The sequence below is a fragment of the Talaromyces proteolyticus genome (genome assembly GCF_021365285.1).
Source record: "Talaromyces proteolyticus strain PMI_201 chromosome Unknown BGW36scaffold_5, whole genome shotgun sequence".
NCBI classification, from domain to species: domain Eukaryota; kingdom Fungi; phylum Ascomycota; class Eurotiomycetes; order Eurotiales; family Trichocomaceae; genus Talaromyces; species Talaromyces proteolyticus.
In genome coordinates this window covers 2,204,233-2,215,979 of record NW_025764281.1, presented here as the reverse complement: position 1 = coordinate 2,215,979, position 11,747 = coordinate 2,204,233, and the positions used below count along the sequence as shown (strand labels likewise).

At 49.5% G+C, this 11,747-nt stretch overlaps 4 protein-coding genes across 4 annotated transcripts; 1 reads left to right on the top strand and 3 right to left on the bottom strand.

Annotated features, from left to right (window-relative positions):
- Positions 1-2,293: 2,293 nt before the first annotated feature.
- Positions 2,294-3,208, top strand: BGW36DRAFT_377256 (uncharacterized protein). The gene is made up of 2 exons (XM_046215974.1): positions 2,294-2,850; positions 2,904-3,208. Exons 1-2 carry the CDS (start codon positions 2,369-2,371, stop codon positions 3,106-3,108), a joined length of 687 nt encoding a protein of 228 aa, XP_046073543.1. The 5' UTR covers positions 2,294-2,368; the 3' UTR covers positions 3,109-3,208.
- Positions 3,209-3,369: 161 nt separating this feature from the next.
- On the bottom strand, positions 3,370-4,982 carry BGW36DRAFT_294081 (putative MFS transporter; the record flags this gene model as incomplete). The annotated part of the gene is made up of 4 exons (XM_046211057.1): positions 3,370-3,988; positions 4,042-4,257; positions 4,307-4,730; positions 4,790-4,982. The coding sequence occupies 4 exons, from the start codon at positions 4,980-4,982 to the stop codon at positions 3,370-3,372; spliced, it is 1,452 nt and encodes a 483-aa protein (XP_046073542.1).
- Positions 4,983-5,814: 832 nt separating this feature from the next.
- BGW36DRAFT_293587 (putative glutathione oxidoreductase Glr1) lies at positions 5,815-7,375 on the bottom strand (the record flags this gene model as incomplete). Its single annotated transcript, XM_046211012.1, has 3 exons — positions 5,815-6,254; positions 6,331-7,166; positions 7,224-7,375. 3 exons carry the CDS (start codon positions 7,373-7,375, stop codon positions 5,815-5,817), a joined length of 1,428 nt encoding a protein of 475 aa, XP_046073541.1.
- A 1,002-nt stretch (positions 7,376-8,377) lies between these two features.
- On the bottom strand, positions 8,378-10,375 carry BGW36DRAFT_426757 (putative MAP kinase; the record flags this gene model as incomplete). The annotated part of the gene is made up of 2 exons (XM_046220311.1): positions 8,378-8,770; positions 8,825-10,375. 2 exons carry the CDS (start codon positions 10,373-10,375, stop codon positions 8,378-8,380), a joined length of 1,944 nt encoding a protein of 647 aa, XP_046073540.1.
- Between the last annotated feature and the right edge of the window lie 1,372 nt (positions 10,376-11,747).

The window sequence follows — 11,747 nt, the reverse complement described above, 5'->3', positions numbered from 1 at the left end:
AGGGAGTCTCAGTGCAAGTGGAAACTTGGGCTGCGCATACAGTAAATAGTGGGAAGATCCTTGGAAAGAAGCAATTCTTAATTAACTATTGTCATTCTCAGCCTGGTCAGGGTCAGACCGCCACAAGAGGCTGCCTGGTTGGGGTCAGCCGCAACGCAACAGGTTTACGACTCGTCAACTTGCAGCCTCGAGCCCAACTATACGCCACGAATACCTCCAAGGCATATTTCTACCCTTGACACGCTAACCGTGTTAAACTTTTGTCACTCCATTGTATTAGCGTGTTGGTGCGAGATGTGGTGCATAAGCTCGATTACCTTGTTGCAGCCTTACATATAGATGGTTGAAATAATACTATTCAAAAAGATTTAAAAAGTTAACGTATTTAGCAGTGCTGAGATTACGTCATAATAGTTTGGGTTGAAAATAAATTTTCGATTACATTAAGATACAAGTTGGAGTTACAAGGAACTTATCTATTTAGATGTATTTATATACGAATTGACAATATAATTGTCATCAGGTAATAGATTTTCTGAAGAGTACGCTTTGCCAGTTTGATTTTGGTGTTATCAGTCGTAATTTTGGGTGTTTCAAACCTATCTCCAAAAAAGCTGGTACCAAATATCAAAAAGTGGTAATGCGGCGCGAGCTTCTGTTCTCCTTTGTTGAAAATCAGTACAGCGACATGAAAGTTCTAAACGAAGTGGCTAGTGCTATTCGATCCCAAGACCTGATTGTGCAACATAAAGAGAATGCCGTTGCCTTGTTAGACGTTCGCCGTCGCAGTCAGGAATGGAAGACTCGAGAAAATACACGAGATGAAGGTATGATCTGGAAAAATCATTGAGCCTTTGCACTTCCACCACGAAATGCTTTCTTCCTCGAGGATTCTCTGAAAAATGCACAATAGCCTGAATGGAATGACTCCACTCCATGGAAAAATGAGCATTTGCCTGTGAAACTAACAAAATCCGGACAATAAAGACACATGGTTACTTCTTCCAAGATATTGTTCGAGAACACCAGCGTCCGCCAGGTGTAATTGTGGAATTTGTTGACGAACTTGGAAAATATGCAGACACCGTGGTCTCCGTTGGACCAAAATTCATCTTTCGTGTTCTCAATGAGAATATTTCGCGACGGTGGATTATAGTGATGGTGAGAATAGTGTTGATGATTGCATGGATCTTCTTATAGCTCTTTTTACAGAGTGGGCTGCGGAAGGAACGTCAGTCTTTAGCATTAGATGCAGTGATATATCAATAATGAAATAATGACATAAATAATATATTTATATTATAATGAAAACATATATGAATTGATCGATATTACAAAAAATACAGTGTATTTTTAGGTATTTTATGTAATTTTATGTAATCATTATAAATATTATATGCTTTTATTATAAAAATTACATGGATTATGGTTTAATATAACATATATACATATATAAAATTCAAGCTACTATTTATATATAGTTTCGTTGAGATACAACGCTATGAAAATGGCCATTTTGTATGTGTTCTGGGGTGGCCAACTCGGTTGGGTGATCAACTCGGGTGTGAATTACGTTACCACCTCGGTGTGTGTCTCTGACATCAGTTATTTAAACCCTTATAAAAGAACCCACAATGCTTGCAAAAAGCAAGACATCGTTACTTCACTCGTTCCACCGTTTGAATAACTACAGTGCGCTGATATCGTATTAGCTGGGGGCTTGCTAGCCCGACTCTTTGTGTGTCTCTTTCTGTTTTCTTGTGATTTGATTTAAGCCGCGTCATAGGTATTTGGTCCTAGTCCCAGTGGGCCAGAGAGTACTTGTCAGCCAATAAGTACCAAGTTAATTACCCTCTCCAATGAGGGGCCCCTTTTTTGGTGCAGTAGTTTTCGGTCGACAGTACTGCTGCTGGCACGGCCTTGCACACCCGTAATTGACAAAATCCCCCTGTCCATCGAGAATTTCGGTGCAGGGACCTGGGGCGCAGATGTCTGCAGGTCCAGCGCACCCTATATTAGCGGGTCCGTAGCTCTGCGACAGTCATCCACCGGCGAATAGGCTGCCAGGGTGATGAAAGAAAATCGGGATTACGATTGCCTTTGCCCAATTCCAATAAGCTAGCTTGTAAAATGAAAATATGCACGCTCACCATTATTATTATTATTCGCTCTTTGCTACTTCAACAATATTTTTATCGTCGTCTAATCCCTGTCACTGTCCGATTAAGTAGTATAAACCCCCCTAATCCCACCTTTGTTAAATGGCGGACAACGTCCTTGATGTCCATTAAATAGGAGACAATTTCCAGTCTTACAATCCTCAATTTGTACCGTTCTAAGCCAAGTATTCATATAACCACAACCCCAGATGGCCCCTCCGTCTTATACCCATACCCCGAAAAGGTCTAAGCTTTCCCCAGATGACGACAGCCAAACACAAACATCTGGGTCGCACATAAATTTTAATACTAATCAATACGGCCTCGCCTATCCTTCACTTTCAGAACCTTTGTCTTCATATGTCGATTTTCTTGAACATGACCCGCTGTGGCATCCAAGCTCATCACAAATTGAATTCCCCGGTATTGATGGACTGCTTCAAAGTTCGGTATATCCAACCATTCCCACAGGAACATACGATATGGCCCATGACATATTCGACAATTCCCTTTTCCAAGGTACTACAATCAACAAGAATGATCCTCAACCTCATTCAACCATCATACCGGAAATGGGCCATGACCAAGACGACATACCGCGCCTCCTGCTGGGTCATGCCAAGCCAAATATTGAAAGTAACACCTTCATGGACAACCCTATTGAAAAACATCATCCTTCAGCAATAACAAAGTAAGTTCCGTCTGACCCTCATTACCCGTATCAATGCTAACGTCTGCTTACAGTCACACCACAAAAACAATATCATTCCAATGCGAATGGAAAGGCTGCGCCTACGAGGGCAAGTTCAAACACAAAAGAGCACTCATGAGACACGTCGAGTCATTGCATGTCTCTCCAGGTTTGTATGAGTGCCATACTGCTGGTTGTGGAAGGAAATACAACCGGAAAGACAATTTGGCGGAACATCAACGGCGATTGGGTCATTGAATTCATTCAATTTTCTTTGGCAACATATAGTTTATTCTTTTTTCTTTTTTTCTCTTTTTCTTCTTACTTTTGATTTATCTCGGGATGTGTGACTTTGCGGTATACTATTGATAGCGTATCTCATTTTAAGCCTAGAGCAATTGACCTAAGCTTCTACAGATATAATACACGATCTTACCCTGACAATACTCTTCATTTTGATCCGTATCTTCCAATCCACAGAATCAACAGTCATATCGAAACTTCCTAATGGTGTGGCATCTAGTACAAATACTTAAAATCCACCTCCCCATCTCCCGTCTTCACTCTCCGGCTATCCTCCCTTTCTCCGGCCTCAATTGCACGTTTGACCGACATCTCCCTTCTCAAATAAAACATATGCCCAACAATCAGCATCTGCGAGATACAAATCGCGCCTAGCGAGAACGAGTTGCCGAGAACATATGGCTTGGTACGGTATATCTGTCCGGCCACAATCCCTGCTGTATTCCCAATCGACTGCTGCAGCCCGACGGCGACGGCACGGCGATGATGCGGGGCGACGTTCACATTCAGCCAGGCCAGATTCAAACCAGGCCCCAGATACGTCGCGACTGCACAGAGATAGGTTGCGAAATACTTAACCGCGTTGTTATCGACGCTGATGAGCAGGATGTACCCGACAATCGAGAAGATGTTCGCGGCGAACAGGAATACGGCGAACCGCGACAGGCGGTCGGCGTAGAACGCGACAATGGTGAACACGATCGCAGAGAAAATGTACACTGGCACAGTAAGTGCGTTGCTGTGGAGGGTATCGTAGCCCATGCTACTGAGAATTGAGGGGAGGAATGTGCTGAAGCCGTAGAGGAGGATATCCTGGCAGAATTGAATGGCGCCGCTAAACGAGTCAGATATACATCCTTTTTTTTGGTTTTTCTGGAGAGTACTAACCTGAAGTATAGCTTGGGATCGCGGATCTCAATCCAGAATTCGTCCCAGGTGAACTTCTCCGCTCCCATGTATTGGCGGCGCTGCTCGTTGCGCACTTGCATCATCCATTGCTCCTCCTCGGAGAGGAAATATGCGGTCTCTGGGTTATTCGGCAGGCCGAACCAGATCCAGACGGCGATGAGAGCGCTGAAACAGCCTTCGATAATATACACCCATCTTGATATGATCAGTATAAGAAATCAAAACTCGGGTCAAGGTTCGTTACCTCCATCCAGCCTTCCCTGCCACGCCGTCCATTTGCAACAGCCCATACGCCAACAAACCGCCAACAGCGCCAGAAAGAGCCGCACAGTTCATCAGATACGACACCCTTTTTGCCTGCTCTTCACGTCGGTAGACCATGGTAAGATACAGATTCAGGCAGGGGAACAGCCCGGCCTCGCATGCACCGAGAATCAGCCGGGTGGCATATAGCCCGCCAACGTTGACGATGAAACCGGTGAAAATAGTGGTCAGCGACCAGATAACGCACAACACGGTGAGCATGTTGCGTGGAGTCACTTTCTTCATCGACATGGCCAGCGGTGCCTCGAAGGAAACATAGGTGGCGTAGAAGATCGACACGGCGGTTGAGAACTGTGTTGTCGAGGCGCCAATATCCTGGGGCATGCCTGCGATTTTGACATTTCCTAAACCCATCAATATTTTGCTTATATACAAGAGGTGTATATTTTGATTATATACTTACCAATGTTGCTCCGGTCCAAAAAGCATGAGAGATACGCAAACATAATCACCGGCACAAAGGCGAAGTCCAGCTTGGCCAGCAGCTTCTTCTCCTTGGCAGGGTCAAGATGGGCATTGGTCAAGTCAGAACCGAATTCGACGCTGACCCCGACATTGTCGTCGAGCCCCAGCTTCTCGTGCTTGTCGATGTCCATGCTGGGAGTGGGATGTGTTACTTGCGCAGCCATTGTCGATACCAGCACTCAGCTATGCGATCACCGAAGCTGTGACAAACTTCTGGCAATTTCCCGCGGGAAGATGGCAGTTAAATACAGGCGTGTACTCCGTAACCAACCAACACATCTCGGGCCCGGCGCGAGGTTTCCCCATACTTGGCCATGCTATGACCTGACCTTATCAAGCGGATCCACTGATATGCAGGATATACGGAGATATGAGCCTGATAGAGCGATGAAATGGCCGCGCGCGTGCGGGGATATCGCCGAATCAGCGTCAACAAGCCGGTTGACCCAGCCGGGCTGCACAAGTATCATGTCATGTATCCATACGCTCGCTGTCAAGAGGTTAAGCTTGGAGGCTAAAACCTGGAGAAGTGTATGCTATTCGACAGCTGTGTACGCAGTACGGTAGCACAGTCCTTGTCTGTGGAACTGCTTATCTGGTTGGTTGGTCGACTCGGCTGGCACCGTAGAATGCCGAAGGTGACCAAATGACTCGCTGCTGAGACTATCTGCGCCCCGTCGGCCGCTTGCTTGGCCGAGCCGAGTACCTACAGTATATTCTATTCTTACTATTTCTCCAATAATCATGATTAGCGAAGTTTATTCTTCATTCGCTTTTTTTGTGTTTGCTGCCGACTAAGTAGGAGCTATATCCCGCTGATATTGGTAAATTGGTAAACATGACCGCCCAAATCAATGCAACAACTCGATTATTCCAAGCATCCAAAACAGATCAATGACATCGGTTCGGTTGATACTATTTACCGCATCGTCACCTGTAGCACACTCGTTAGCACAGGCAAGCCTAAACAGAACCTAGACATACCAATTCCTCAGCGCTCGTCGGGTGAATCGCGACGCAGCTGTCGAAATCCTGCTTGGTCGCGCCCATCTTGATCGCGACGCCAAACCCTTGCAGCATCTCGCCGACGCCCAGGCCGAGGATGTGCAATCCAACCACCTTCTCCTCCGGGCCTGCGCAAATGATCTTCATCTGCGTCGGATTCTGCTTCTTCTCCTCCGCCGGGAAAACGTCGTAGAACATCGCCGTGAAGCGCGTCTTGTACACCTTGATATTGTCATCGCCAAACTGCTGACGGGCCTGCGGCTCAGTCAGCCCGACGGTGCCGACTTCGGGGTGCGAGAACACCACTGTCGGGATGTTCTCATACGACAGTTTGGATGATTTGAGTTCGGGCGGGCCAAAGAGGCGGCTTCCGAGCTGCCGACCAGCTGCGATAGCGACTGTATGTCGTTAGTTATGTACAAAGGCTTACATAGAGATGTAGAGATGTAGAGATGTAGAACGTAGAGTGCTTACCTGGCGTCAGTTCCGCCTGGCCCGTCACATCACCCAGCGCATAGATGCCATCAACGTTGGTGTTCTGGAACTGGTCCACGATGACATGTCCACTGTGTGTCTGCTTGATGCCCGGGACATTCAGGTCCAAGTCCTCAACCTCCGGCGCGCGACCGACCGCCCACAGCAGCTCATTCACCTCGTGCTCTTCGCCATCCACGCCAATCAACTTCAACAGCTTGTTCGACCCCTTTCCATCCTTCAGCAGCTGCACCTCGCTGAATCCCTTGTGCAGCTTGTGGATCTTCACGCCCACGGCTTCATACCGCTCCGTCATGGTCTCCTGAATCATAGGGTCGAATTTACGCAGAAACGTCTCGCCGCGGATGAACATGTGCGTTTCGACGCCGACCGCCGCCAACATGCCCGCCAGCTCAACCGCGATATACCCGGCGCCCACCACCGCCCATTTCTTCGGCAACTCCTCAATCTCGAAGAACCCATCGCTCGTAATCCCGTGCTCGGCGCCCTTCACCTGGGGCACAATCGGCCGCCCGCCGACGGCGAGCAGGATGTGCTTGGCTGTGTACCGCGTCTTTCCCGAGCCGTCTGCGGCAGTGATCTCAATGACCTTGGGCTCGACGAAGCGAGCATGGCCGTGCACGAGGTCGATGCCCTCCCTGGCCCAGTTATTCTCGTAGGCGCCGTTTAGGCGCTTGATAGTGGCATCGCGTACCCGTTTGAAATGGCCGTAATCAACCCCAATGTTCTCAGGGATGTCGTATCCGTAGTGCCGGCCGGCGTGTATGTTCTCGTTGATGGACGCAAAGTTCCAGGTCATCTTCTTCGGCACGCAGCTGGAACCAGTCAGCCAACCCATTCAATAAAGTATAGATTTATTCTGGATTTCTTACCCAACATTCACGCATGTCCCACCCGAGCGGCCGCTCTCGACAATCAGCGTCTTCGCGCCATACCAGCCAGCCGCCCGTCGCGCACTGCCGCTGCCACCACTGCCGCCCCCAATGACAATGTAATCGTAGGTTTTGGTGTCGACTGGCGCCATAGTCGAGTATTGCGAGCGAGCGGTGCCAGAGAGCGAGGGGGGGAAGAGCGAAACTGGCTGGAGAGAGAGGCGAGACGGGGGAGCACTGCGGATGGGTGAGGGGATCTGGTCGGATCCAGAATTGCTCCCGTCTCGGCGTGGACGGCTGCGACGGTGAACGCTTTTCGTGGGGGGATGGGAACCGGCAGAGGTGTGCAGTGAGTGGATGATGCTCTTGAGGCGTTATTCAGCCAGTGTCTGGAAGCTCGAATGGGAAGGGCGGTGGTGGTGAGAGGACGCGCGAGCATGCCGATGCGGGCCACAGGGTATATGTAGGCCACACGTGAGGAGAGTAGAGAAATAGTTAGTTAATGGTAGGGAGAATGATGTGAGATAACACGACAGGCTAGTGACGACAGCTAGCAACGACAGGCGGGGGGAGGGGCTTGCATGCTGTGAAACGATAATAGTCAACATTCTTGCATCGAGAAAAGCGATTGGCAGCGGGTGGGGAGCCGATCTCTCTACCATCCACCCAGCCTGCGTCTAGATGCAGCCTGTTTATTAATCGTCCCCAGAAATCGGCTCTGCTTGATAATAGCTCCCAAGTTAAATCCGCCTCTCTTACATTTTTGAGCACGCATTGCTGTAAGCATTGTCCCTAGTTTGTCATCTACTGGCGATGCATTACGTGAGCTCTCTCTGAGCTACCCCGCTCTAACAAACGCCATTCTCCATGCCAATTGCATCAAGAAGAGAGGGCGAGTCTTTAGTGATGAATCAAATGTATTGCGGCCACTGCGTGTCTCTATTCATGCAACTACTATGTACAGTACAACCGTGACCCTCCTAGCGAAGAAAAAGAAATCACAGCAACAGAGGATATTGTCGCGACAGCATCGTCCGCTAGACGACGCAATACAACCAAGATGCAATGTAAATGCTAGCCAATGTATATCAGTAGCTTGAGCGGGAGGACAAGGAAGAGAGGGCGAGTAATGACGAAAGGATGTTAGCGAGGTGTCAATTGTCAGAAAACAGGCTATTCTCTTCTAACAATGGGCTGCTTCCAACCGCATCTAATGCGACAGTATGCAATGCCGGTTTCTTGGAAATTCCGGATGTACCGTTGAGGTGACGTTCGAGAGCCTCTGTAACCCATTCAGCGACTTCTGCATCGTCCGTTGCGTGTGGCGATGGTTGGGCAGGGGTCTCAGCAGATGCATCAAGCGAGTCATTTTCTGAAGCTCCATTCGTGGTTGGCGGTGCCATCAGCGGCGTAATCCAAGGATGACGGAGGAGTTGAGCGTAGCTAGGGCGGTTACTGGGGTTCTTGTCAAGACAAGCTCGAACAAATGCGTGGGCGTTGTCTGAAAACTCATCAGGTAGAACAGGTGGTTCGCCATTGACGATTTCCTAAACGCAAATTAGTTAATATCCAAAATGTCTAAATGACGTGGAACTACATACGTGTAATTGACTGAAGATATTGTTGTATGTCTCTGGGGGATACGGGTATCGCCCCTTGGCACATTCAATTATCGACAGTCCTAAGCTCCAGATATCGCTCTGGACACTATATGTCCCTCCACCAACGGCTCCAGACTGCTGCATACCTCCGCCAGCAATGCGCTCCGGTGCCATGTAGCTCTGGCACCCAATATTCGTTTTGGCAATGCTGGCAACCAGGTTGCCGCTCACTCCAAAGTCGCAAATCTTGACCTGCCCTCGAGTGTTAGCCAGAATATTGGTAGGCTTCACATCGCGATGGATAATGTTGTGGTCGTCCTTCAACGTCTTCAGGCCCATCACTGTGGACAGGGTGACTTTGCGTAGGATACTCTCGGGTATGCCACCTTTGTATAATCGATCAACAGATCCTCCGTCCATGTATTCAACACAAATGTAAACCGCACTTTCTTGGAAGAATGCACCGTAGAAATCAATGATAAATGGCGATACACATCGATGCAAAATGTCAAGTTCCATAATAATCTGTGCAAACTTCTTTTCATCCAACTCTAGGCGTATCTCTTTCATAGCCATGACAACGCCGGTCAGATTATCCTGCGATCTGGAATTCGGAGAGGTGATATCTTCCAACCCTGCTGGTCGGCTCACAATGCCAGACAGGCCAAGGCCTGGTTTACGAAGATGAGGCCGGCTATGCCGTACCTTGTACACTGTTCCATAATTTCCTTTCCCAAGTTCATCTAGGCGATCGACCTCATCCAAAGATATGCTAAAGCTCTGTCCAGACGAAAATTCAATACCCCCGCCGTGAATGATAGCCTTGTTCTTAAAGTTCAACGTGCCTGCTTTAGTGTCTAAAAATTCGGAGTACTTGCTAAACACTGAATCACTTGGGCCAGCGGTCTTTTGAGCAGCGGATGCCTGTTCTTGCTTAGGAGAATGGCCATTGACCAGTGGTCCCTGGGCATCTGATAATTTCAGCCCCGGCTTCAGTCGCTTTGCTGCCAGTCCGCCCAATTTTGTATTTGGGGTTAACACATTTGGGGATGTTACCGAAGGAGCCGATGACCAGGTCGGCGGGGATGGTCGTGGACCAGGAGGGATGCTGGCTGCCAACCCCCCGGTAATCGCGCCAGAGGGGATTCCATGCGGGGAGTTTGATATGGTTGGCGACGGCGATGCTTGTGTTGACGATGGAATGGCCCCTGTTGACGCTGTGTGCGCGAGAGTGGCAGGCGTCCCTTGTCTTGAGAGCGAGAATGCCTTCATCCGCGCCATAATGTCCTGATTCAAACCGCCTGACTGGCCACCAATGGAAGCTACCGGTCGCGGAGGCAGCGCTCCTCCTCTTCGAGCAGCGTTCAATTGACCGATATGCGTCGAGGATTCGCTCATTTTCCCAGCCGTCCCCGGCCGTAGCGAGGGGACTGTTGCACCGGACAATCTCGTCTGGGTTGAGGACGGCGACTTTGGCGCATCCGGCTCGATGTCGGAGCTCGGAGAGACTGGCACATCCTCGACAATCGGAGTTTTCTGGTCTTCCTCCATTGTGATGTTTCAGCGATGCGTGGCCAACGAGCAGCTGGCAATCGACACGGTCAGGCCTTCGATCCGCGCCCGTAGAGGGCGGCGCACTCGTGTGGAGAAGAGTCCAATTTGCGGCGGACGCGCAGGTTTGACGAGCACGCCGTACTGTGTAAGCGAGGATAGTAAGCTGGAAGGGGAACCGTCGGTCCGAGTCGAACGTCTAGATTGGCAAAAAAGTTGTTGCGGGGCTGTGGCTGATTTAATGTCGCCAGCTTGATTTGGGCAGATTGGGCCGATTAAGACAAGTCGATAACAACGGATTCTAGGCAGCGACGGTTGATACGGGTAGCTAGGAGATGCTGGCTCGTGAACGCGTGCAAAGAGAGCGAGAGATGCACATCAACGTTCGTTGGAGGCCGATAAGATTGTAAAGATCGACGGGGAGCGGCGCGCAGACGCAGCAAAAGGGGAGCGATAGCAATCAAGAAAAGAAGGAACGACCAAAAACTGGGCGTTATCCAGACGACCAGCTGGGTTGGCGACGAGCAGGGGTCGTGTATCGAGGATGAGTGTTCGGAGTAGAGTCGGTCGGGGTGAAGGCGAGAAAGGGCTCTATAGGCGGGGAGGCGATAGGCTGGGCCCGCGCGGGAGAAGGTACCGTCGTTGGGCGTGCGGTGGCCACCTTTTTGCCTTATTCTGAGCTGCGCGCTGTGACTGGGCGAAGGTGGTCGTGTGCGCGAAATAGTTGTCACTATTAGTCGGCGTGCGATCGTGATGGGTCATAGATAGGATGGATACTATGGTGGAAATGCCCACTCTCAGCCACCAGATTAATCATCTGCTAATTTGAATTATGAATCAGCCTTTGCCAATCAGGCCCCGTACCAGACTGTACCGAGTGTTGAAGATGGAGATTGAATACGTGTACTGACAGAGGAGGAAATAACATCCAGCGACGGGGAGGATTACGTCGCGTGCAGCCTCGTTGCATTGATTATATCATTGTAACGATGCTGATGCCTTGAGAGCTAGATTCAAGATTGCCAGGCCAAATCAAGGCTCATGCACGATCGTTGATGACTGCGCGTGTGCGCGCCATGATTGGGCAGGCTCCATGGGCCATTCCAACGGTGTGGCTGATTATCAATTGATTAGGCTGTCGTGCAGGATGAAAGTCGCCACCGGCAGCGCAAACACAACACTTGCAATGAGAATGAGAATGACAATCGACTAACCACTGAGTGCATGCGTGTGCCTGAGGATCCGGCATGGTAGAAAGTTACTCCAAAATAACAATAAGAAGATGCGAGCAGGGAGCTGATTGGCGGGTTGCGGTCCGGCAGGATCACAACTTGCTACCAAGGAGTACAGTGTGCTTTTTCCACTGAATCAG

What these genes read in the sequence shown, in the direction of transcription:
- BGW36DRAFT_377256 (XM_046215974.1), top strand. Translation starts at nt 2,369, where the DNA reads ATGGCCCCTCCGTCTTATACCCATACCCCGAAAAGGTCTAAGCTTTCC. An exon ending in CATCCTTCAGCAATAACAAA is followed by an intron (nt 2,851 to 2,903) that starts GTAAGTTCCGTC and finishes GTCTGCTTACAG; the next exon opens with TCACACCACAAAAACAATAT.